The sequence below is a fragment of the Ceratotherium simum genome, chromosome 20 (genome assembly GCF_057802395.1).
Source record: "Ceratotherium simum simum isolate JZ-2026a chromosome 20, ASM5780239v1, whole genome shotgun sequence".
Lineage (NCBI taxonomy): Eukaryota > Metazoa > Chordata > Mammalia > Perissodactyla > Rhinocerotidae > Ceratotherium > Ceratotherium simum.
In genome coordinates this window covers 39,687,711-39,715,202 of record NC_141919.1, presented here as the reverse complement: position 1 = coordinate 39,715,202, position 27,492 = coordinate 39,687,711, and the positions used below count along the sequence as shown (strand labels likewise).

At 39.1% G+C, this 27,492-nt stretch overlaps 1 protein-coding gene across 5 annotated transcripts in view; it reads left to right on the top strand.

Annotated features, from left to right (window-relative positions):
• Positions 1-27,127, top strand: part of MLLT3 (MLLT3 super elongation complex subunit) — a 254,148-nt gene extending 227,021 nt beyond the window's left edge. For all 5 annotated transcript variants that reach the window (XM_087444673.1, XM_087444674.1, XM_087444676.1 and 2 more), the window contains 6 exons: positions 8,226-8,301; positions 10,101-10,230; positions 13,119-13,218; positions 18,765-18,836; positions 19,990-20,061; positions 26,856-27,127. In XM_087444673.1, coding sequence (XP_087300799.1) covers positions 8,226-8,301; positions 10,101-10,230; positions 13,119-13,218; positions 18,765-18,836; positions 19,990-20,061; positions 26,856-26,987 — 582 coding nt within the window. In that variant the 3' untranslated portion in view covers positions 26,988-27,127. The remainder of the gene's footprint in view (positions 1-8,225; positions 8,302-10,100; positions 10,231-13,118; positions 13,219-18,764; positions 18,837-19,989; positions 20,062-26,855) is intronic.
• The last annotated feature ends 365 nt before the right edge of the window (positions 27,128-27,492 follow it).

Sequence of the window (27,492 nt, the reverse complement as noted above, 5' to 3'; positions counted from 1 at the left end):
ATTTGAAAATTTAAAAGGAAAAGACAGAAAATGAATATGAATGAAGGTTCTATTATTTTCTTTTACCCCTATGGGTTATCTTACATAATCTATGTCTACATATATGTGCATACCCACACCCAAGGAGCTTTGGAGTGCCCTGATCTGGAAGAAAAGGCTCCAGTATGTTACCTGGAAAATGCACTGTTATTCTAATTAGGAACATACAAGGCTTGTAAATAAATAATCCTTGCAACTATCAACAATCTTTGTTGTATAGATGGATAATGAAAAATGTTGCATTTTTAGCCTGGTGATGAGTAGATAGTTTTAAATCTATTTTTTCCCAGTGGATTTTGGTTATTTGGGAAGTCAAAGCACCATGGAAATAAAGTCTTAGCAAATAAAATGAACTCCTGATGCTGTTGCTATGATAGTAAATCTAAGCTTCCCATTTAATGAGGAAAATTCTCTAAGATAGTCCAAAGATTAAAATTAATAATACTTCCTGACATTTGTATAAGTCTATAAATTCTATTGGTGTCCATCAAATGCTCTATTACAGTTTTAAAGTAAGCCATTTTTTAAAAAGGTCTAAAGTTAATAAGGAAATATAGTTAAATATCTTGTCAAGGTGATCTCTTCAGGTCTATCTTTTTTTTTCTTCATTTCAATTAATTACCACCTTTATGATACCCTGAATTCATTTTATTTAATTTACTTTAATATTTTAAATTTTATAATCCCAAACTGAGAGCTACAACCTCGTATAACGTACTTTTAGGACTTTGTTCAATTCGACACTGCCCTTATATACAGAGAGAGAACACAAGAATGCTTTTCCATTATTTCAAGCTTCTTGTGCTCTGCACAGGTAGGTTATTTCACAAGTAACTGAATAGTTGTTCTGGCAACAATTTCATGATCTTATTGCTAACTGATCAGCAATGGTGTTTTGATGTTCATTGGTCAGTTTCAATAACAGTTAATTATGGGGAAAACTTTTTTTCTTCCTATTTTTCTTTTGTCAGGCATTAGAGCTCTAAACCCTCTCACTTGTAACTTTTTTCTTTCTCTACCCACACTCTCAAAGCACACAAAAGAGAAAAGAAAGACTAGTTTAAAGATAAGTCTCTGGCATTACAACTAAGTGGTATATTTAATGGCCAATTGTGGAACTCAACTTCTATGCACACAGTCTTTGCTCAAGGAGTAGTAACGTGCTTATAGGTGCTACAACTGTAAATGGTCTGTTTCCAGATGATTTCTCATTCCTGAAGCTCTTAACAAGTGAGTGATTTTTAGAACACCTCTGGCACATATACCATGTTGCAGCAACTGGATATTTTGAAAGATCACGTGTTTTGGCCACAATAGTCAGTAGCAGCCTTCAAAGTACAACTGGTGACGAGAGATAAAAGACTTGAGCCTCTTCTGTTTAAAAGAGAGGAAGCTAAAAGAAAATTATAGCCATCCCTAAGTGTGGAAAAGGGTCTTATGGAAAGATTTATAGACCCTTATTCCCCAAGGCCATTTTGTTTCCTAATGGGATTTTGTTTTCTCAGACAGGGAGTGATGGGTACAAATGATGACAGCATTTAATAATAATAGTGAAGAAGAGGATAATAATGAAGAAAGCAAATGCAATTGTAAAAACACGTGCCTCCATTAAAGCCAGTTATCTTGGCATCCAGGATGATTTTGCCTGTAAGTTGAAAACATAACAGAAATAAGGACATTTCCTATTTTTCTAACAGTAGAAAGACTAATTCTTAAGATCTTGCTCTCTTATCAGAAATGACGGGCATAACAATAGCTTCTGATAATTTAAGGGCCCAAGAGGCTAAATACAATGATAATTTAACAAGTTCATTCAAGTTGTCGTAATACTTACAAATGGAGAGGGTGTACCGAGGAGAGGTGTAGTGTCTTCCCTGTGGCCACAGACTTGAGTAACTGTCCAGCAATAAAGGTGTGGCTTCCTATTCCAGTGTCCTTTTTTCCAGTTTCACCTTATTTTCAGAGAAACAGCTGTTGACAGGTTATTTAAAGCATTAAGTCTATTTTTTTTCCTGGAGGGTATGGGAATTGTATAGAAGAGATGGGAAAAGAGAGTAGATTGCCCTTGAAGACAAATAAAATAAATGATTTTAGCGTGTTGCCTGTTGTGTTTGTCACTCCTCTTGATCAGTGCCAGTGTCAAGAGGATCAGGAGAATTCAGAGGAGAAACTTCCTTGCTTTTTTTTTTTGTAACAAAACTTATCGAACAAGTGAGGTGAGTAGCCAGGCTTCGTTGTAGTATCGATTAGACAAATGTTAGAAGCAATTGATAGAGACACATTCAGACCCAGGATGAAGTGTTTTGTTTTACCACTGGCTTGCTTTGGGTGCCCATCACAAGGTGTCCCTTCTGGACAGAAGGATATTCAGAACATCTTGCACAGTGACACAGAAAACTTTGTTCCCTGATGCTAGTGTTGTAAAAGGGTATTAGTGTGTTGAGAACACTATTTTAAATTATTTGCACTTTTTCAAGGATAATAGGTATAGTACAAAGAGCACTGGATTAGAAGTCAGAAAACCTGGTTCTGTTCCACCTAAATATTACCCACTGTCACTTAATCTCACTGTGCTTCAGTTTCATCATCAATAAAATGGGAATGAAAAATGTGTCCTGCTGTCTTAGTCAGCTCGGGCTGCCATAACAGAATACCATAGATTGGGTGGCTTAAACAACAGAAATTTCTTTCTTACAGTTCTGGAGGCTGAGAAGTCTAAGATCAAGTTACTGGTTGATTCGGTTCCCCAGTGAGGGTTCTTTCCTTGGCTTGCAGCTAGCTGCCTTCTCACTGTGTCTTCACATGGTGGGGGGGGGGGGTAAGGGGGAACAAGCTCTCTGGTGTCACTTCTAAATAAGGGCACTAATCCCAGCATGAGGGCCCCACCCTCATGACCTCATCTAAACCTAATTACCTCCCAAAGGCCGCATCTCCAAATACCATCACCGGGGAGTTAGAGCTTCAACATATGAATTTGGCAGGGGACACCATTCAGTCCATAACACTTGCCTTTCTCATGGTAGAGCAAATGAAATAAAGAATATAATAGAGCTACACAAAGATATATTAAGAGGTTAGAGTTATTGACCCATGTTTGTCCAATCTTGTTTTCATATACATTTCTGTGTAATAGGGTTTTGTTCTGTTAGCATGTTTATTTTGAAGCAGTTATTAATGTAAAACCAAATGAAAATAAAAGTTCTCTTGTTTCTAGCCTTTTGACAATTCACTCTTGCGTTAATCTTGTTAGATTAATTTAACCTGTGTTATTTTATAACTTTTCACTACTTGTTTCTTTGCCTAACTTTGACCTTACCTTTTTTGATATAGCTATTACAATATATTACCTATTAATGGGGTTTCTTAAGATAGAGTGCATTTCCATGATGAAGAACATTTTCCACAGTTGTTTAGAATGGATGTTATATGTCATTTTTCTTTAAAGTTAAATGTATATTGGAAAGTTGAGTTGGATTATCTTTGGTTTCTTATAGAACAGAAAATAAATGAGGTAATCTTTTTTCCAGTTTTATTGAGATATAATTGACATATAACATCGTTTAAGGTGTACAACATAATGATTTGATATATGTATATATTGTGAAATGATTGCCACAATAAGTTTAGTTAATATCCATTGTAAATGAGGTAGTCTTTAAATGCTTTTTTATGCTAAGTAAAAAAAAAAGTGTGGGATGATGATTATTTTTTAATGAAGGAAGGACTAAACTGACAAGAACCTAGTACCTCAGTCAGTCATGAAAATTGAGCAGGGAAGTAAATAAAGTATACTACATTTGTGTTTTCTTCTTTGATTAGTACTCATCCTTGACACAGTCCTTCAGGATATTTGTGCAAAGAAAAGGTAATCTTTATTGTAATCTATATTTTTTCATTTTCTAAACGAGGTAGAAATTTTGTGAAAAAACATAGCAATGTGTCTAAAATAATTTCTCTTTCACCAGTTCTACTGTATTCTCTCCCCTGAAGAAAGGTGTGTATTATTCTCCCCCTTTTTCTTTGTTTTGATGGTTTTAAAGATCAAGTTGGAATGCTGTTCATAAATATAGTTGCCCATTAGAAAAAATGGAAGTACTTCTGTATTCTGATTACCTGAGGAGGAAGTCTGCTCCCAGTATAAGGAACAATGCCAGATTTTACAAGCTGTCTCGTGTGACCTACCTTGACAGGTGTTGTCTTTTGAAGCACTTAACTTCTAGGAGTTGTAAACATGTGGTTTTTCTTGTCTTGGACAAAAATAATCCTCCATAGAAAATCCATTACAAGATAATTTTGCATAGCCATTTAATGTGGAAGATTGCGTTGCAAATCTTGGTAGGCCCGTTGTTTTGATAGTAAAGATATATCTTGTTTCAGGCAATAGAGGAGTTTGTGATCTGTTGTAAAAAAAATAGTAGCAACCAAATGTTGATTAGCTACCATTATAACAGCAGTGAGCTGGGAGTTTTTACTTTATTATATCAATTTAACATTATCACTTCTACGTGAGATTCAGTGCCCTCACTCTATGAGGAAACTAATGCTTAAGCAAATCTTCCCCAAAACATATACTAGCAAGCAATAGAATTTGAGATTCTGAAGCCTATACTATACTTCTGTCACTGAGCAGCATGCCATTTAAAGAAACTTTATGTCTACTGTTTGATTACTCAGTAGGTCAGCTAAGCATGTGCTCAGGGCATTAGCAAGAAGAAGCAAAAAAATTTCCTTAGTGGGGAGAATTTTGGTGTTTCAAAAACAAGTGTCAAATCATTCAGTAAGGGGAAAAATCAGAACCTCACTGAAGTTCCCTACCCCTAGGTTTTGGTACATACATACATAGGTAGGGGAGAGGAGGATACTATAATCTTTTCAATCCTTAGGGCCTATAAAAATCTTAATCTAGCCCTGTTTATGGTGAATATTTTTTGTAAAGCAAATAACCTTTCCTAGTTTATATAATCATCTTCGATTTTTTTAGAGGGTAAATCTGAGTTTTTAAAACAATAAAATGCAGACTTCACTTAAAGTGAGCTACAGCTCTGTTTTGTTGGACTTGATAAAATGTAAGACTGTGTCAGCCTCGTCTAGTGTCGGAATGGCTTTTTGAGCAGTTAACCCTTAGTTGAATTCTGTCCTGGCCAGCTTAGGTTAGTTTAAGGTCCATCCACCACAACATGATTGTACATACTTCATAAATGTGTTTTAGAGTGGTAAACGTGTTCTGTTAGGATGCTTTCTTGAAAAACACTTTGAAGAGTCTTCAGGGGTGCTACCTCTGGATAGATCTCTAAGTTTCTAATTTTTTTCATGATTTTTTTTCCTTTTATGCTTTCTTAAAGATTCTTTCAAAAACATGGTTTTTTGCATTTAGAAAAAAAGTGATTAACCTAGTATCAGTGGTGTTCAACCTGAAATTTTCATTGATATCATTTGTTGAGCTTTGAAAATGTAAACGTACCTGGACCCCACACCAAACCTATTCAATCAGAATCTCCTCATGTATAGAATCTCGCCCCGCCCCCAACTGATTTTGGTGAATATCCATGGCTATGAATTTCTGGGTGCTTGATCAGTGGTGCAAAAGTCTGGTTGGTCTTGAGAACAGCAGCATCAGCATCACCTGGGAACTTGTAAGAAATCCAGGTTCTCCTCCCTATCCCAGACTTATCGAATCAGAAACTCTGTGTGGTGCCCAGCAGTCTGTGTTTTAACAAGTCCTCCAGGTGATTCTAATGCCCATGAAAGTCTTGGGAAAAGCTTCCAGTTCATTGGAATTTGCTGCCCTTCATTCAACATTTTATCCTTCTCCACCCACCTCCCTTGCTTTAAACTTTCTATTTTAATATTCTCATTGAATTAATGTGTCTTCTGTTATAAACCTCCTCAAATACTTTGTGAATGAGGCAGGGTGTTAATGATAAATGTCAAATAAAAAGCCTTTTTCTCCTGTTGTATTATGTTCTTTACTCTTTGTCAATTTTCTAATGGTTAGCAACTGTGGAATTATTAACCTTGTTTATGGTTAAAAAGCTAAAAGAAAGCTGCCTGCAGGTTTGGTTCTGGCATTGGCATGATGCTTGAGACACATGGGTCAAGTTTAGCATGGGGTAGTTGGAGAGATGGCCACCATCCTCTCTTGCTATCCTAATTAATGTCATTCTCAGCAGATAGCACAGGCGGAATGGCTCCTTTACGTCCAGTGCAACAGGTACTGGTCAGGCAGGAAGGGGAATTAGAGCCCTCTCCGCTCACTGTAAGGAAACCTCTTTTTTGGCTCACAAATGGTTTCCAGAGCTATCAAAATAATACCGTTTGCAGACGCTTTTCATGGCTGAAAAGAGCAACTTGGAGAGGAAAAGGAGTACTCTGCGGACCCCGGGAGAGAGGTTTTACAGCTGGGCATTGCACATAAATGCTAACTGAAGGCCCTTTCAGTTGTGTAACTCACCATGTGGCTTGACAGTGGAAGAGCCACTCAACAAACATGAAGAGTGCCTCACCCAGGCATTTGTACTTGTAAACCAGCTCTTCTTTGTGGGCCACAAACAGCAATGTGTAGGACATTGTACTGCAAATCTCAAGTAAATCTTGCAGTGGTGAAGGGTTGGTGGGCCGCCTGCTGCTCATTAGAGATCCTGTCTGGCTCTTTTCCTACAGAGTGAGTAGTAGATTGCTGACACCTGTTTTCCCATCCAGCCTGGGGATGTGAAGTGTGCGTTAGGAATGCCTCAAAGTGCTTCCTTGTGTCGGAGTCTGTGGAGCTTGGTGTTGCCTGGGAGAGGAGGGGGTGGGAGTTCAGTGCTGGGAGGGGAGATGAAAAATCAGTGGTGAGAAACTGCAATATAAGCTGAACTGAGATTCTCATCCTCATTTAGCAGCTTCTGATTGTGCTCTTAGTTTGTCATCCATGTGGCCCTGATAGACTTGGTCACCCATTGAGCAAAGTAGAAAGATGTGTCCTGTACGTGGGAAGACCTCAAATATTTCTCTAATGATAAGTATGTAGTTGAGACTGTGAGCATATTAGAAATGGAATAGAAATAATCTACTCTTACAACCAAATTTGTCAACATTTTTAAGTTATTCTAAAATAAATTTGGCCTTAACTATGTAAAATTCAAGTGTGCTGATGGTATGATCAATTTCTTTGCACAATTCTGTCCATGTATTTGCTCTTCCCATCTCTATCTCCTATCAAGTCTCATAAAAACTGGCAGACGGTGGAACAGAGGGCCTAATGTGCTGCCTTCAGTCACAGATATGGAGTGCCTGCTGTATGCAATGCATAATGCTAAGTACAAAGGGATATAACAAGAAGCACAAGACCTCCCCTGCCCGATCCCTGCTTTTTCAAGTGCTGGCAGTCTACTGGAGAGAAAAGATACACACATCAGAGGTAGCCTAATACCACAGCATATCTGATAAGCAAACAGATGATCCATATTTTCAGTGTAGTTGGAGAGGAAAGAGAACTGTGAGTTGGGCGGGTCAAGGAGGATGTGGAACTTGTTCTGCGTATTAAAGGATGAGGAGAATTCACTGAGAGAGTGGGGTGTGTGTATGATGTGCTTTCTCTGCATCAACAGGCTGTGGAATTAAAGGGTGTTTGGTTTTTTTTTTGAAGTAGTGGCAGCGTTTTCCCCTGACTCATCTGTGGGACTTGGCCAGGTCTCCTTGTGAACATTGGCCTCCATTTGTGAACTGTGGATGAATGGGGTTAGGGTTGGGTCATGGCCTTGGACCAGAGTGAAATTAACTGGCTCATAATGTGATTGAACTAATGACCTTGGCCTCATTACCACTATGTTTTAACTAGTTGAGTCAATCAAACATTGCAGAAAGGGTCATCAAGTATCTTTTAGAAAGAGATCTGGATAGCAGTCAACAGGAGTGAAATCAAAGACAGGTTCTTCCCTCATGTAGTACCCAGGTGTTTATCTCTTCATCCTTGACTACATATACTTGTTTCTGCATCTAATAAAAATATGATGGACAAAACAAAAAAGATACTATGACTCTCCTGTGTTCGTGTTTTTAACATAATGCAACAAATAGTCATTTTTCTTACGCAGTCGGACTGTCTTCACAGAGCAAAATGTTTTTGAGCAACAACATTGTTTTTAATTTTAGATATGTAGTGTCCCGTACATTTACTGATGATGCCTTTCCCTTCTTCTTTAAAGTCTGAACAACCCAGTCCTGCCAGTTCCAGCTCCAGCTCCAGCTCCAGCTTCACACCGTCCCAGACCAGGCAACAAGGTATCAACATCTCCCAGGCAAACCATGAGACGTTTTTCTCGTAAAACATCCTAATGAGTTGATTTACGGCCTGTTTTCTACTGTTTTATTGTTTGAATGATAACTTGGCTTTTATGCAGTTGTATTTATTTCCCCTAGGAATGCACTGGTGTATTGTTCTGATGTATGTGGCTGGCCTCTAGAAATTCCCCCTTTTCCAGTCTCTGCCATCAGAGTCCCATTTTACAAAAGGATTATAGACACAGCCCATTCCAGGGAGTTCCCAAAGGAAATACAATAGCAAAAGCTGGACTTGTGAGGCTTTGACATAGAGAAATAGGTTTTTACTCTCCCTCCTGGACAGCTTCATTTTATTTATTTATTTTTCTTTAATAGACCTTTTTCTTTGGCAAGTGTTAATTTTCTGTCTTTAAAATATATTTTTTCTCTACTCAAACTCAAATTTAAATTTAAAGAAATTTAAACCAGAAGATTAACTAAATATATTTCCCACTTTTTTTAAGTGTGGAGACTCCTCAAGTATGGGCTCCTTTTTTTTCTTTAACATCAAAAGTGAGATAATATCAAGGAATAATTTGTTTTTGAGTATCATGTTACACATTACCTTTTTCATTGACCACACTGAATTCCTCATGGCCTTGTATGTTTTGAAAAGGATTAAATTGTTGTGTGTGTTTGGGCTAAGGCTAAGCTTCCAGGAAAAAATAAAAGACACCGATCATTTTGGCTATTCAGATTTCTTGTTCCACTGACTTCTAAAGGTATAAGCCCACTACAAAAGAGAGAAACTTGGGTTTTGCAGAATGTGCGATTGCAGAATCAATACTTATTTTAGAACTGAGCTACTAATAGCTCAGATATTCCTATCATAGACGTTAGGAATTGCCTAATCCAGAATGAAGGTGCTTCTCTCACTTTGGTTGCCTTTGCAGTCTCTTCTGTTAAGATTAAAAATGTCTGTTTTGTTTTCATCACATGTAGAGTAGTAAAGTGAAAATAAGCCACACTAATGAGTTTTTTCTGTGGGTTGTTTTTTTTCCAGTTCTGCCCTGTTCTGGAATAAAATTACTTATGACTTGATTTTTTTTTTCTCTCCCATCTAATACTGGATACTCTCTTGAATCTTCTGGGCACTTGATTTATTACATGGTCTTATTTATGTAAATACATGTTGGTATTTTGCCAGGAATTTCTAAAAAAGTAAAATAAAAATTGGCTGCATAAAATTGTTGCAACAAGCCCTTGTGTTCAAAATCAATGTGAAGATCAGAGATAGGACATTACACCATGGAATTGAAATACTTTATAATCTGAACTTGACTGAAATGCTTGCTTGACCTGAAATTGACCTTGAAATAAAAGGAACAGCTAAACCTTAATAGATCAAAACGTACCACACAAAGGCTGCATTGCCAAGAACGAGTTACAACCACGGTGATTTATTAGTCTCAACTTTTCAATACATGGATTAACCTAACAAAACATTCAATTTAGTAATAGATCTTTCTGTTTCTTTTTAGGTGTAATTTTTCTTAGGGAAGAAAAATAAATAGAAAAAAGATTCCTAGGAAATAGAGACTTTCTAATGAACATTTTGAGGCATCTGCTATGAAAACACTAGTGTTTGGCAGAGGTTGCGTTCCAGAAACTACCAAATTGTCTTGTAAATTATATAAACATATATGATGATGGTTATTTTTCACCGATGTTCAGTGCTGGTGAGCGTTCCCGTGTCTACTGTGGCTAGGTGTGTTTGAAGTCGTATATTTGATTGCCTGTGGTTCACTGTCGTTACTCAGGTCCTTTAAGGTCTATAATGAAAGATCTGCATTCCGATGACAATGAAGAGGAATCAGATGAGGCAGAAGATAATGACAATGACTCTGAAATGGAGAGACCTGTAAATAGAGGAGGCAGCCGAAGTCGCAGGTGAGTGTCTTGTAAGGAAAGAGGTTCCCTTTGATGGAATCCTATCTTTTCACTTGACCTACTAGTGTAACCACAGAAAGGTGTGAAACACCAAAAACAATGGCGGTAAATGGTCACATTCATTTGAAGTTGGGACACCTTGGCATGCTTACACTCACCTCTACAGGGAACTATTTATCCCTTTTCTCAGAAAGGAGAGGTTTTTCCTCTAAAAATTTTATAGGGAAAAAAGTCATATTAGAAGTCCTTGTTCTTGAAAGGATACGCCAAGATGGCAGGACTGACTGCTGAAATAAAGTCTGTTTTCCTTTGAAGAGTTTGTGTAGATTCATTGCTGTAGGTAGTCTCAGAATTTGAAGAAACGCGCTTGCTGTTTGTAGTTGGAAATTCGTAATTGGCTTCAGTGAATTATGTGTGTGACCTAATTAAAACTGGGATCACCTGTGTGTGTTTTCTAGCAAATAAATTCCTTTTAAGTGTGCTGACAATTAGGTTCCTTAAGTAGCTTTAATGCTGTGAGGCATAATTCCACATTATAAGATGGTAATTCATGTCGCTTATAATTAATAGTCAACTTGAAATTGCCTTGAGGATTTTATTTCTTTATCATGAGGAAAACAAATAGGCATGCTTACTTTAATGTGTTTTGAGTAGAAAAAATATGAATCTACTTGAACTTAAAATCCAATTACATTTATAATATATTGCGTTAAATCTTTTTCCATTATCCATTACTGTGTACAAGGCCCTAAAATTCCTAAAAAGAATGCAGTCTTAACCCAGACTGGACAGACCATATGTTTCCTACTTGGTAATTCCTTAGTGTCCTTTGAGAAGCAGCTCTGTCGAGTATATGCCCCATCAGATCTCTCAGTGATTCTTCCTTCTGGCTATCCTCAGTGCCTCTTTCTCCACCTTGTCTCTCAAGGTCATCTGCCTGGATTCCTTTTAAATAGGAAAAAATAAGGAACTTTATGACTTTGGCCTTATAACATTTCCCTTTAGAAGTCTTTAATCTGACAAGAAGGAAACTAGTAGGGCAAAAAGACCTGAAAATGGACTGAAGCTTGGAGGTGAGGAGCATATTTGGAACAACCAAAATCCTGAACACTGGCTGCTCTTGAATACAGCTGATGAAAAAGGCATGACTTTTTAGACAGTTCCCCAAGTTATTGTTATTTAGAAGATCTATATATTCTGTGATTAGCTGTTGCCCACCCGCTTACTGCGCTTTCTCCTGAGTCACTGTGGGTCAGGTTGTTCCCATTGTGAGTTGTCGGATATGATACACGTTATTGGAGATGCTCTACTTTTTCCCTGCCTGACATGTGCTGTTAGCACAGCAGCGCCAGTGTAACATTTGATCTTCATGGCACTTGTGAAGTCGCAACTGTTTAATCAGTTTAAATACTCAGCCTTCCACTTCAGTCAAGAAGCATTTTAAAGCAGCGCTTCAACTGAACACTTCATTAATGTAATTTAGTTAAGGAAAACAAGTTCCATCAGTTTTTTTGCTAAAAGGATGTCCCAGTGTATCCTTTTCATTTCCTATCTTGTATCTTGTCTGTCTGAATATATTATAGAGCCAGAATGTGATTGCCTATTCAGAGTGAAAAAAAACTATCCTGATTTCTAAAGTGTTTTCTGTTTCTGAGAAGAATATTATATTAGGTTACTATATAATCAGAGAGAGGGAGCAAACGCTGAAGGACATTTTTGAGGGAGGGCATACATTCAGCAGAGTAGAAGAAGGAAATATCTGCTACTCTGGCTAAAAGAAAATTCCATTTTGTTCTGAAAATAAAAAAATAGAGGAGGGGGTGATATTTTTATTGTCTTGCTAGCATTGTCTTTTTCTTTTTTTTTTTTTCCCAAAGATTTGCCCCGAGCTAACATCTGTTGTCAGTTGTCTTCTCTTTTTTGTTCCTCCCCCCCAAAGCCCCAGTACATAGTTGTATATTCTAGTTGTAAGTCCTTCTAGTTCTTCTGTGTGAGCTGCCGCCACAGCATGGCTACTGACAGACGAGTGGTGTGGTCTGCACCCGGAAACCAAACCCAAGCCGCCTGAGCAGAGCACACCAAACTTTAACCACTAGGCCATCAGGACTGGCTTGGCATTGTATTTATCTAAAGCAGTTATCCAAAACACACGGTCTCTTCATGTTGCTGTAGTATGTTTCCAAGGAATCATTGTTTCAGCGTTCAGAACTCGGGACAGCCTTGAATCATTACACAGTAGAAATGATTGGTGGTGGGTCTTGCATGTTGGGCTTCCTACATCCCATCCTCAGATGTCACCCTGACCTGTCAGTCATGCAGGGCTGTTGTCCACATTCTCCTTGGCAGTTGCTTCCACTCCTGCAGCCTGTATTTTAGCCATATTTGTGAATTTTTCACCGGTAGCCAAGAGGTAGGGGGGGAAGGAAAATAAAAGGTAGGAACCTACAAACTATCTAATTTTTCTGACTTTCTGCAGGTTTGGGTGAGATGCTTGATGATAATGGGTGGGTAGAGCTGGAGCAGGGAACTAAATGAATAAATGAAGCCAGTGAAGGATCGAGGCTGCGTAGCAGCTTTGGGTCACATTGCTTAGGTCTGAATCCTAGAATCAACCACTTTCACCTCTGTGACCCTAGGCGAGTGACCTAGTCTCTCTAAGCCTCAGTTTCCTCATCTGTAATGCAGGGATCATTAAATGAGACACAGCAGGTAAAACACTTAGCATAGTTCCAGAAACAAAGTAAGTGCCAATCCACGTTAGCTGTTGTATGAGTGAAAGCAAGTTTTCAATGATTACTGTTTGGATTAATTGCTCTTTGCACCTATTTGCGTGGATATTTCAAGAATTGTCTGTAATGATGCATATTCCCTCCTCTGTTTCTTTTCAGAGTTAGCTTAAGTGATGGCAGTGATAGTGAAAGCAGTTCTGCCTCTTCACCCCTACACCACGAACCCCCGCCACCCTTATTAAAAACCAACAACAACCAGGTAAGTTGCTGGGTTTGCACTTTTCAGGATGCTGTAGAACTAGACGTGATCATTTCTACAAAGCACACAAAACTTTCTACCCCTTCCTGGTAAACAAAGTCCCTCTTGATATCAAATAAATGGGAATCTACAACCTTAGGAATAAACAAATAGTTAGGATAAAAGAATTTCTGTTGTCATGAAAAGTATGTTCCAGTAGATGGGTTAATTAAATAGATGCAGGAAGGGATGGTGACAAAGAGTGCTGCCCATTTACTGCTGATTTCTATATCTTTTTCTCCTCAGCAGTAAGTAGGCGATTTAATGAATTAGAAAGAATATGACCCTTGGAGCTAGTATAAAGCCTCGTTCTTTGTTTTACTAATTTACAGGTGGGAAATTAACTTTTAACTTCTGATCCTCAGTTTCTTCATCTGTAAATGGAGATATTAATGCCTACCTTGCTGGTTATTGGGAGGATGACGATATATGTAAAGGGCATGAAGCAGTGTCCACACCCGCTTGGCACTCAGTTGATGGTAGATGTTTATTATTATAGGTGCTCTGCCTCTGTGCTCATCCAGGAAAAGAACATCATCACTTGGGGTTGTGCAGAATAGTTAATAAAATGCAGAGTAAATAATGGTCGTTATCATTGTTATAAATCGAGCTAAAGGAAGTCTTATTAATTTGAAAGTCAACTCTGAATATAGTTATTTGGATAAGATCTAGGCAGGACTTCGAAAGCTGTGATGAAGAGCTTTTGTTAAACAAATGATTAAGATTGGGGTATTTTAAATGCTTACTAAAATAAACCATTTTCAAGTATCATGAATATTGTAAAAGCCTCATCGTGCATTGAGTTGATACTCCCATTACTGTAAGTTATTCTTATCTCTGTTTAGACGAATTCCCTGTGACCTCTACAATAATTGCTTAATTCAAGTTACCCTATGAATATTATTAACTTGAAAGGAAAAGAACTGCATTTTTCCAAAATTATTCTGTTGCACAGGTGTCCTACAATTTTGATTGGTTTTGTCCTTGAATTTGTGATCTTTGTTTTACTGGGAAAGTGTGATTTGATAGCTGAAGATTTGATAGCTGAATTTGTGATCTTTGTTTTACTGGGAAAATGTGATTTGATAGCTGAAGATAAGCAAAGATCTCTTAAAATTTTAAATTCCTCATTTATAAGGTTTATCTACAACTTACAGCCTCCATTATTAAGTAGGAATAATATCGGGGTTCTTTACCTCACCAGTTACGGTTCAGCTGCAGTTTCTTGGTGTCCAGGTATGGAGGCAAGCCCAGCCTCATCTCTTACAGACTAGCTCTTCAGGAAGTGCGCGCGTTCTTCTTCCTCATCCTGACTCCCTGCGGCCCATGCGTTGCCGCTGCTCCAGGGCCAGCCATGCCCATGGCCCAGCCAGCTTTCACCAACACTGCAAGTCAAGCATTTCAGGGGAAAGTGACAACTAAGCGCATAACCATCATCACCAGTCAGTTGAGAAGAGCCCTGGGCTGGCTAGCTGGATAACTCAGGATTCTTTTGTAAATTTGTGCTTCAGTATGAACTGGCAAAAGAATAGAATTTGGACCTTGAATATATTTTTATATCTGATTTAAATATATTTAGGCCGGATTTCTGCTTCCAGTGGGTGGTGTGTTAGAATTAGGATACTTCATGGGTGACGGCTGGGGTAGTGCCAGAAGTGAAGGGCTTTTAGGGTGTGCTTTGTGCCTCTCATTAAGCTCCTTCAGCATCTTTCCAGTCAGCGTTAAGACTGTGCTTGCTAAATAAATGCAGCTCCAACAAGCCCCCTTTTGTACCCTTCAAACCTAATAGCTACCCCTAAACTCTTCCTCGATTGGCAGTCTGGAGCTGACCCTGGCTTCAGGGAAAGGTTTGGATTCTTTGTCAGACTTTTTTTTTTACACCTGTCTAGCAAAACAACAAAAATGAATAATATCATCTATCTGGAGAGGGTAAAAATTACTTTATCCGATTAAATAGCATACCACCGGTTCCTTGGCATGTTTATTCGACAAATGTAGCTTCACACATGTGAATCATCAATCTGTCAGGAATACTCAGTTATATGTCACTTTCTCCATGCACCTATAAGCATAATAAGAAAGTCCATATGCTTTCACTTTTAGCTAGTCTAGGGTAGGAAATGCATGTGCCACAAGAGTGCCTACCTCCTTGGAGCTGTGTCTTGGAACTGAGAGAGCAAGAAAGGGTTTTTAAAACTTTGTTTATTGATTTCTTAACCCCTCACATCACCTGCATTGGATCAAGTGTGATGCTGTCCGTTTCAATCAGCGTTCTAAGACTTCTTAAAAAATTACCTGTCTTCCTTTGTTTTCCATGCCGATGAAGTGAAATAGTAAAAATTTCTTAAAAATATAAAAGTCACTTAAATTTCACTCTGGAATGTGTTTTTAGTCTTATATTTGAATGTGTGTGTGATAATCTGAAATTTCGCATCAAATAAAGTAGATGAAAACATCCTGGGAGGGCTTCACTGTGAAATGGGAGGGAAGACCCTGTGTTTCCTTCTTCCATACTCCTTGGCTGCTCTCTTTCCGCAAGTTGATAATGATCTCTCAAGTTTCTGTAAATTACCAGGCAAAGGTGAGTTTTTCTTACCTCTTCTCAAATCTTCCAGGGAGTAGGGAAGATAGAAAGTGCTAATTGAGTCAAACATTTCCTAAGTATTGGAAAAAAGTGAACAGAGGGAGTGCCACATATCAACAAAGCAAGTAATTAACCTGAGTATCGTTAGAAGCTAGTAGTGATCATTAACATGAAAGACCTATCAGTAGAGAATCCATCTGCTGAATACTTGAGTTGTCAGTCCTCACTAAGGGATACAGAAAAATAATAATCTTGAAAATTTGATTCTCAAGCCATATCCTCAGATTAAGGATAGAAGTGCAACTAATCACAGTTCTATTTTCAGAGACGACCGTGTGTATAAACAGTGCCTCTTGGCGGTCTGGGTGGCTGTTTCTCTCCGAGCTTAATAGGGAATAATAGTGCTGTGCCATTTTAACCAGTGATGTTTTTTTTTTAACTCCAAATCTCTCTTATGTGAATTTCAAACAAAATCAAAATTCCAATTCCTCTTTGGCTGAAAGTATGGGGTGGGACGGGGGAGGGGCCCGGAAGAAAGTGATCTATTGGATCCAAGTTAATATTCAGAATATTATAAATCACCTATCAGCCTGCAAAGCATGTTGAATAAAATTAAAGAGTCTATCCAGTTAAACTGGTTTGAAATAAGCCTGTGGAAGACAAGGTGCTGGACTTTTATATTCTGGAGTCGTTTCCTTAAAGATAAGAAATGATCATAAATAAAACAATTGTCTTCAGCATAGCTCAGCTCTCTCAGAATGAGGTTTTGACAAAGCTGTTTATTTTGGAGCAGGGAGAGATCAAAGAAGGAAGATTAACTGAGGCCTCTCTGGGCAGCCACTCAGTAACTTGAGGCGGATCACTGACACCAAGAGCTTTTGTTCCTGCCACTGCTGCTTCAGAAGAAAGAAACTAGGATTTCAATGTAGCTTGGCTTTCTGTGCTGTAGCGCTTACGGAATGTGTAGGGTGGGACTTAAGTGCCCCGAATGTTCTATTTTCTGCTTTGAAGGTGGTAGAACTCTCTAAACCTAGTGAGCAAAGTTCCATTGCAAATAGAGAGTTCTCAGTCGCTTTGACCCCCTAGCGCAATGACTTGGGGGATGGAATGGGGGGGCAGGGTGAGATATGATGGGAACAAAATTCAGTTTCCTAAGGCGCAAAGCAAGCAGGCACGCGCTGTTTTTTTCTTTCGCCTGAAATCTCAGCAAATTGTCTCTGCTTTGCCCAGCCCGTATCTGAGTTGGCGAGGAGTGCCATCTACTGACCTACTTACTACTAGGTCTCTGAGCTCCCCTGAGGTCTCATTTCCAACAACAATAGAGAGAAGGAAATTCTGAATGTAGTGGAGTGTTTGGTTTCCTTTACCATGGAGCATGTTAAAAACGATTGTCTTGCCTCTGCAATTAAGTAATTTCCTTGTGTTGCCAAAAGTATTGTATTTTAAGTTAGCCTGGTCAAATTGGTCATCTGGTTATCTTAATGTTAAAAATAAAGAAATTAAGGCGATTCTCAGGAAAGACTGTTAGAAGCTCCCTTCTTTTACTCGTACATTATTCTAAATTCAAAGGAAAATATACCATTTTAGGAGTATTTGATCTTTTCTAGCATGTCACAGTCCTATCCTCAACAAGTAAAATGTTTATTAGTAGTATAAAATTTTACAGCTGAACAGGAATCTGGACACTGTCTTGTTCATCTCTCTCATTTCCTCTCATTTTTTGAGACCCAAAAATGTTAAATGATAGGGCGAGGACCTGAACTTAGGTTTCTGAGCCCAATCAAGGGTCTTTCTACTACAAATTAAAAGTGGACTCATTTTTAAAATCTTCTTTGTGTTATGGAATATGGTAGACTTTTGAATAGAACTGTGATTTGTGTGTGTGTGGCAGAGCAGAGAATGAATAATGAAAAGAGCAGTAGGAATATGAGCCTTCTGAAATATGTCCTTTATTTGGCATTTTCCTCCTTAATATTAGCTTCAGATTATAATAACTCACTTGGTAATGAGATTATCATGAAACAGACAAATAACGTTGCTTTTTATGTTTATATACATTTGTAAACACTCATCAATAAATTTAGTGGTTCTCAGCTATTTTAAGCAAGGGCCATTTAAAAATATTTCCCTCATAATCCTCAATTTTGAAGATTCTAATAAATCAACTGGATTTATTACATAATAATTTGTTTCTCCTTTTTATGAATTAGAAACCTAGCTCCCCGTGGAAGCTTCTGAACAGTGTGCAAAACCACCGTTCATAACCTGAGCTGTAATTGGTTCAGTTTAGGGAAGGAAAGACACTGGTGTTTTATAATGGATAAACACATCATTTCTTGAAACGCAGAAGATAATCCTGGCTCTTTATTTCTTGAGTTGGAGGATCCCAAATTGGGAGCAACCAGTGTAACTGGTGGCCGTCTTCACTTCCAAAGCTGCATCAATTTGGTAGATCTGAGTCATTTTTAGAATCTGAAAGTCAGGTACTACAAAGGGCGTTTGAGTGTTTGTTCTCTCACCCCTAGTGTCTCGAGCACTGGAAGTCATGCTGAAACAGCAGAATGAATAGGAAAAAATTCTTGCCAGAGGGGCCTATAATCCAGTATAACTCAGCTGCTGTACATATGTGTGAGAGTGTTGTCACAGAAGAGAAGCAGCCTTGGAAGCTTAGATCAATTTCCTTATCATCAACTTTTTTTTTTTTTTTACGTTCTCTTGCCCTGACTCAGCATTTCAGATATATGTAATTTATTTTCCAAGAAAAAGTAAGATTAGAAGAGAAGAAAGAAAATGTGTAGAGGAGAAACGTTATTTGGAAAGTCATGTGATTGTATGACGTTTCATTCGTATGTGCCTTTGTTAGGTGGCTGGTTGGCTAAGAAGGGCTTAAATCAAATTTAACCGTGTTCTCTTTGATCCCTAGATTCTTGAAGTGAAAAGTCCAATAAAGCAAAGCAAATCAGATAAGCAAATAAAGAATGGTGACTGTGACAAGGTAGGTTTCCAGCCCATTACTACAAGTGCTGCAGCACCGACGCGTCTTTTGTTTCTTGGTGTTTTCCTTGATCATCCTCGCGGGTTCTCCTTTCATTCCTTCATCAGAAGTGCGTGAGACCCCCAGATGACCAGCACTTTTTCTTCCCTGTGCTTTGTAGTTTATTTTCCAACTCTTGCTTATATTTTCATTGTTAAGCTTGGTCTCATGCTACCATTTCCCATGATGCCTACATTGCCAAGGGATTTCAGGCAAGTTGAATTGGGAGGTAAGAAAATCGTGATGGAGGTAGAAGGGTCAGTGAGCAGAACATCTGACCCTGGAGCAGTGGGCTTTCCCCAAGTGTGCATCGTGCATCTGAAATATGACTTTAAGACCTGTTGGGGGTTAGTCTCCTGTTGTGGGCAGGATCCTAATGTGGTTTGCAGGACCAGGGCAGACCTGGCTAATGCTTCACGAACCTTTCCTTTGCCTTCACTGCAAATGGTGCTAGAACACCCATGCAGTTATGCTAACAAAGACTCATGGTGTGAGCATGTGGAGAGAGAGGTGCACCTCTGCCCTTGCAGGGGAGCTCTTGACAAACTGGGTGTTAATTTGGATAGTGATCTCTATTTTTCCTAAGACATTCTTCTGTTCCATCACTTGTTGTTTACTAGCAATGTTAGGTATGGCCAGAAAGTCCTTTTTTTCTTTAAGAATTTGTCCTGACATACTTGGCAATGTGCATTGCTACCTCCATGTTCAAACTTAGAATTTTTTTCTCTTGGTTAAAAAGCTTCTAAAATGGAAGAATAAAAAAAAATGAAAGTAGCTTGTGATAACATGTTTAAACTCATAATTTACCATTGAGTATCCCTTCTCTCTGTGGAGGCATTGTTGGGAGAGGGTGAGTCTGCTCTCTTGAATCTTGTTGAGAGCAAATAAGTACAAGAATTGCCCTTTTTTAAAAAGCTGGCTTTATAGTGGTAATACTCGGCCAAGAGAGACTTGCTCTACAGAAGCCTTGGGCACGGAGTCCACGCAGCCTGGGGTAGGGCGGTAGAATGGGGAACCTCCAACCGCTGCTTGTATGTTCCTATGTATTTATTCTTTTATTTTTGAACTGCATCCTAAAGTGCTTCTTCTTTTGGGGGGTCCTCCTCTCTTTCAGGCATACCTAGATGAACTGGTAGAGCTTCACAGAAGGTTAATGACACTGAGGGAAAGGCACATTCTGCAGCAGGTGAGAAATGCTTTTTAGCACAACCATCAACCCTTTCCAGAAGTCTCAAGGCCCAGTGTGTCCTGGGGTAGTGTGATAACACCTGGAGACCACACCAGCCTCACATTGTCAGGACTAGGCTAATGCCACCTGCAGAAGTATTTGGGGAGGGTGCTCATTTCCGAGGCTACCCAGCAGTCTGCTTTGGAGCTTTGCCGAGATTATCTCCCTCCCCTGGTGCTGCAGACGATGAAAAGTGGGCACTTGTGGAGGTGATGATGCTGGAATATAGCGGTTCCATGGCCAGCTGATGCCGTAATGTGGGCTGAGGGAGGGGATAGTAGGAATGCAGAAGCCTTTGGGGCCAGGCTTCTGGTTTCATGGGAAAACAGTGATAAGAATTTCAGTCAAGTGTTGTAAACATTTGTGATTCAATTTAGTAACCTTTTGCCAGTGCTATTCTAAGGAAAATAAATATTTTCCTCATTTCTCTTATCTGGTATAACATACATTCTATTATTATGAACTCAACTGTGGAATACTTGTAGAGTGGGAAACTTCTATTAGTACAATTTGATGTTTTGAGAAGATAAGAAGGGTGGTTTTTAGTTTTCATACCGTTACAGTGCGGGTGGGCGTCCATTGCGTTAACAGTGGCTATTGAGAAAGTAATTTTTCTTTAACATCCAAAGAGAAGGTTGTGTTCTAAATTCCAGGGTGCGTTTGTAGATTATTTCACTGTTTGAATTTTTTTTTAAATACTCTTAAATGACTTGAAGTTAGTACTTAATCTACCCCAGCTGTATGTGGGTTATTTTTTTTAATGTTTAATGGCTGATGGTCACATTTATATTCTGTATACATTTTTGCTTAAATCTATAAATACATACTCTCAAACTTGCCAAGTTCTCTGGTCTGATAAGCTTTTTAGCCTGTCTAGAGTTTCAGATTTGAGCACAAGACTACAGACCTATGATTCTTAATTGAAGATAAGTTGCATTGCTTGCATTTCCATTTAAGTGAGGAATGGGTCGGGGAACTGGATCTGCGTGGTTTACCCTGAGATATATTCTAGTACTTTGGTAGTGTTTTTCTTCAGCTTTCTTCTGTAGAATTGAAAATTGTTCAGCCTGCCGTTTAACAATTATTTGGGGCTAGTTGACTGAATGGTGATGGTAAGTCTGTTAGCTGATTTTCTCAGCCCTTCCCGAACACCAGCTCTGAAGCACTGTGGAGCAGTTGTCGAATAAAGCTGTTAACGCGTAAGCTGGGCTGGCACAGTGAGTCTCGCGGGACAATGAGACAGATGTTTGGGCAGAATTGGGACACCTTCACAAAGAAAGCCTAGCCAGTGAGTCGAGGAGCCCGGGCCGTTGGGCAGGGTCTTACCTTGGGGTGTCATTGGCATCCCCAATTTCACATTGTCCTTTATTTTGACCTGTGAAAGAATTGTGAGGGAAGCGGGCTTCCTCGAGAATTTCATCGAAGTGGATTATTTTAGTGCTCTAGAGGGAGAGAGTGATAGCTATGGATTTTTAACCTGGCATAAAGGCACTCTAGGGCGCACAGCGCTTCCCTCTAATTGCATTCCCAGGCCAGTTGAAAGCTCTCACTCTTTGGCCTTTTGCCTTGTAGTGCAGCTGAGGCTTGTGATTATGATACCGTGATGCGTGTCCTGCCACGGTTTACTGCTTAATTAATTCCTATTGTAAAACATCGCGCTATTGGGGACTAATGTTATTTTCCACCTTGAGGGCTGCTCATGTTGTGGAATGCATTCCTCAAAGTCTATGTATTCTCCACCATGCGGACCTAAACACCTGAGACAGAATTTCTGGTGAGCCCAGGATCACATCCTAGGTCTTTTCCTGTTAAATGCATCCTATCAAAAAATCTGGTCTGACAGTTTTATTTGGCTCACAAAAAGTGGTTAATATCTTTGTTTTACTCTGGGGACATGCAGTGCCGGCACCCAGCATCTAGTTTAATGAACAGAAAGCACTGGAACAAGAGAGCATGTATTCTTAACCCACTTTTCCATAAGGTAAAAATACAGTACAGTAGACCCAGTCAAACTCAGAGATGTGCCAGTGCCTAGGACTGGCTAATGATTTGATTCTTCTTTAAACCAAGTGTTCCACATTTATTTGGAAAAGGAGATTGAGCACTTCTAAACTCCCCAGAAATTCAGCTCTGAGTCTGGATTTGCATCCTACTTAGAAAGGAAAAAAAGCTCTGAGGAAAACCAGGGCTTCCTTAGAAGACAGTTTAGCAATTAAGATAACAGCTCTTTTACTTTCAGAATTATCTTCAGGAAGATGGGGAGTGAGTGGTGTATCAGAGTATTCCTTCTAACAACGTGGAGAACCCTGCTGAGAAGTGTTCTCCTGAGAATGATTTTCTCCGTCCTGGGAGACTGCCTGCCGTGTTTTAGAATCCCTTGCAGGTTGGAGCCTGATGGCCTGCCTCTTAACCCAGGGCTGGGCACACACATTGTCATGTGGTAGACAGTGCTTCCCTGTCCATAGCCGAGGCCATTCTATGGAAAGACCCAACTTAGCCCAGACCTGACTCTGCTCCAGGCAGAAGCAGTTATAGCAAAGCTTGTCCATTACTACCCACTCAGTGAAGAGGCTGCTTCCGGTGGAAAGAACCTTGGTTTTTAAAAAATATAATCAGACTAAAAATAATGCATCTACCTTTTTATAATTAAAAACCACGGTTGGGGGAAGGAACCACAGATTTAACAAGTGGATTTTAGCTGTTTAAAAATAAAAACCAAATCTCCTGTGTAGTACCCCCTGAAAGGCTGGCGTGGCAGGAAATAATCCATCACAAATGTTTTCACAACAGCCATCATCTGAAGAACGAGTTAAGCAGTTTACATGCTCTTCCTTTGCCATTACCGTACATACCTGCTCCCTTGCCTGCTTTCCTTACCTGCGGCCACTCTATCTTGATGATTATTTTGGAGGGGCATTCCTTACTGCAGTGTGATGCAGGGTAACGACACGGAGGTAGAGCCACATGGCATCAGCAGAGCCGGGGATTCCTGTAGAAAGGTGGAGTGGCGTCCTTCAGGGACCAGTGGGGTGTTTTCAGGCTTTGTAGCTTGTGACATTGGAATAAAGCATGTAACGCAGTGTTTCTGATGTTCCAACCATCAGGATTCCTGGAACGGAACGCACGTTTATTTTTCCTTACTAAGTCTTGACTTAATTGAGGATGTGGGTACATGCTCTAATAATTCAAATCATAATGCTGTTCTCTTTGGCAAATAGTCCCGAACATCCCAACTGCTCCCGCTACTGCTACTTTCAGGCTGTCTGCATCTACCTCCATGCATTCTCATGAGCTCCCATAAAAATGCGGGGCTCATTTACTTAGATTGATCAGATCCCCTTCGTTTCTTTGTGTGTGTGTGTGGCTGCAGGCGGGGTGGGCGTGCTCGTCGTGGAGCAAGTACGAGACCGTGAATGAACCTACAAGGTATTACAAGGCATGTGAGATGAGGGGACCGAATTTCCTAGTGGGCAAGTGTGTCTTTTTTGCTTTAAAATCAAGTGGCTTTTTCTAGAAGGTATTTTTATTGCTCTGTTTTCTACTTATTGTTAAGTAATTAGTGAGCAGCTGTATCGAGTCAGGGAAAGCTATTTTCTTAAGAGGGTGAGTTCCCTGTCATTTTAAAGGGAAAATGTAAGCCTGTACTTTTACCCCCACATTGTGGTTTTAGTTTGTCATTTCAACGACTTCCCTTCACCTACTGTTCTCCTCCCTTTCTTCCCTTCCCCCTGAAAACTTTTATTATTGTTATTTTTTAAAAAATTAAAGTAGGCCTTTTCTGAGTTTTAGCTTCTGGCGTTTTCCCTGCTTCATTTGTTTTAGTGCTAATGAAATGCTAACAGTCAATGAAGGGAGGAGGAGAAAGTGCTGGGTCTGATAATTCATGTGCTGTATAGTTACCTCCCAGATAATTAAGGATAGGTTTACATTTATATGGTAATCATAATCGCGTTGCTCTGATCTGTGTAGCAACTGACAGTTGATAAAGAAGCTTCATTTACCGTATTTTATTTCATCCTCTGCACAACCCTGTGTGATAGTTAGAGCAGGTGGCATGATCCCCATTTTACCGATGAGGAAACTGAGGCTCAGAGGTTATAATGTTCTGTCCAGTGCCATTCAAATAGTGAACAGAGTTAGAAATCGATATGCCAAAGTGAAGACTCTATTCTGAATGCTTTATCACTTACCTACTGGCCAGCTAGTTGGGGAGAGGAGTCACACTGTGGAATAATGGTCATTTGCCTCTATTGTATAAATTGAAAGCTTGTTTGTTTCTATCCTGAAAGAGCTCTCTGACCAGGCTATTGGTTTCTATCCTGAGGTTTACACATTTTCACTAGGTCTACAGTATTTCTACACAATGTGGCAAAAAAGATTACTTACTCTGGAAAGTACTCTTAATTCAATTGATGTTAAATGTGTAGTAAGTATTTGATTGCCTTGAAAGGTCTGTGTGTGGGACATAGCTGTGTGTGTCTCTGTGTATGTAGATATGTGTGAGTGACTTATCCAAAGCTCTATAATTATTAACTAATAAAACAAATGAATGTCCATTTTAGATCTTATAGTCTTAATGATAAGATCGTGCTTGATAAATTCTAATGTGAATGTAGTACTTTAACCACAATTGGGAACACCCCTTCTAATAATCTCTTGAAGCATGTAATAGAACCCTGGGTCTAGTGGTTTAAGCAAATAAGGCTCCCTCTCCACCCTGCCGTATAATAATTGGCCTGGAGGTAAGTAATTCATGGTCAATGCGTGGCTTAAAGGATGCCACTGAGGACATGGACTCCTTGCCTTCCTGCTCTGCCATCTTTCACATCTTGCATTCATCCTCTGGAGAGGAGAGAGCTGCTGCACTCCCAGGATTGCATCTTCATTCCAGACAGGGAGAGGGGCAGAGGGCAAAAGGCACCCGAAGCTTTTCAAAAATTTTCCTGAAAGCTCAGTGACCTCTGACAGATAGATTGTAAGTAGCAGCATCTGCCCAGGGCTGCAGGTAGATCTGGGGAGGAAGCGTTTTAGCTTGGCATGTTGCCACTCTCAGCAAATCAAGCTTCTGTTAGTAAAAGAGAAGGGATACGTGGATATTAGGTAGGCAGTGTGCTGTTTCTGTTATGGTTTCACAATGGGAGTAACTTGTTTTATTATTAAAGACATAGTTATATCTGTAAAAAATAGTTCGGGAGGTTGAATAAGGCAATAACAGCTCAGTCTGGAGTTGTGCAATTAATTGGGTTGAGGTTCAGTATGTCTTTTATGCTTCTGTGGAAGTCAAATATGTCAGGAATGGGGAACACATTTTCTACGGAGTGCCGCTGACCTGTAGGAAATAGTTCACCAATTTACTGTTTTTTAAAGAAAACTAATTGAAAGAAGAGAACGTCAAAAGTGTCCATTCTGCTGTTTTCAGACTGAAATTAGGTAATCTAAACTTCACTGAATGAATAATAGGCTACATAAATAAAAATATTCTCTTTTTAAAGATTATTGAACTAAAGAGAGTTGGAAGCAAGTCATAGAAAAGGAGTAACAGAGACTAAAAATAAATGGAAGAGTTAGCCAATTGTTTTCTCTACACAAATATTTTTTTCTTTCACCCTGATGTTAATTTTCCTCTCTCCTCCGCAAAGCTTACTAAAATTAACCCCCCTCCATCCCAGATTACCCACAATGTAGAGACCTAAAACCCACACTACCCAGGCACAGCATCCATTTCTGATAAAATTATTAGTAAAATAGGCATGGAAAGACACGTAACATGATAAAAGATTCTCTCAAACCAATAACTGAAATCATTCTTAATGTTGAAACCTTAGAAGCATCCTCCTCAAAGCCAGGGCAAGGCAACAGTACCTCTGTCACCACTTTTGTTTATCATATTTCTGAAAATTGGAGCCAATACAATAAGAAATGAGGTGTAACTATTCCAAACGGGGAGACAAAGGCATCCTTTCTTTTTCTAGATAATACTCATCACCCCCAAATGCTCAAGGCTATCAACTGAACTTGACTATAAGTAATAAATATAGGTTTTCATTCATTTTTTTGTAGAAGTATAACAAAATGTCCAGCTAGATGAAGTTTTAAAAAGTGAATGCATCTTTTGTTAAGTTGTGCCCAAATCATGCAACAAAACAGCTCCAGCACCCAGAAGCCTCCCTTGAGCCCTCTTCCAGTCACTACCCATGATCTTCAGGGGGTGGGATTGTAGATGGTTTCTATTTTTTTCTTTGGGGGTCCTTATATTTGCTAAATTTTCAACAATAATCAGAAAGAAAAATGGTCATTATTATATGTGTGTGTGTGTACTTTTTTATAAGGCGTTTTGTTATTTCTAGGCTGGAATTTCCTTATATCTATTAAGTATAGATACTGTCCATTGAGTCAGTAACTAATTTTTAAAGAGGTCTTGAAATTCTGTCTCCCCCTAACCACCCACACCCACTCCTACCCCTATAGTAAAATAGTCCGTTGATAACTTGAAAGCAGAAATCATTTTAAAAGCTATGAATGATGAGAAGAGGTAATCTTCTCTCACTGAGTATTTCAAAGCGTTAATATTCCTTTGGCTTAACAAATTGGCTAAGAGATCATTTGGTGACACTAATAGTAACGGGACCTTCTTGCTCTAAAGGAGAATATGAAACACTTGGTTCCATATTTGACCCCCTCCATCTCTCTCTGTCTTTGCCTTTTGATATCTATTGCTTATTGCCCAAATTTTCTCTTCTTTACTCCTCTAGATCGTGAACCTTATAGAAGAAACTGGACACTTTCATATCACAAACACGACATTTGATTTCGATCTTTGCTCCCTGGACAAAACTACAGTCCGTAAACTACAGAGTTACCTGGAAACATCTGGAACATCCTGAGGATACAACAACTGGATGCATCAGAAACTATTGTTTTTTTTTTTTTTTTTTTGGTTGTGATTATTTTTTTTGTTTGTTTATATGAAAACACTCAGAATGATGCAACCAAAAGGGAAAAAATAAAAATCAAACAACCTTCAGCTTTATTTTTCTTTAAAGCCAGTCATCATCTCTTGATCAAGGAGAGGTTAAGCAAACCAGCCTCAGTGGACCACTCTTCTCTCCAAGGAAATCCCCGGGAAGAGTTAGCCTGGATAGCCTTGAAAACAAACAAATCAAACACAACACAAGAAAACTTAAAGAATGTGTCTGGTATCACGTCTCTTTCTGTGGTGATTCATTCCACAGGACGAATGCATATTCAACACACTGCCTTATTACATAACTGATCTATTTATTATCGCATACAGATATTCTAAAGTCGTTGAGGGAATGACACCACAAGACATTATAAGTACTTGGTCCCGTGGATGCTCTTTCAATGCAACGCCCTTGCCATCCCAAG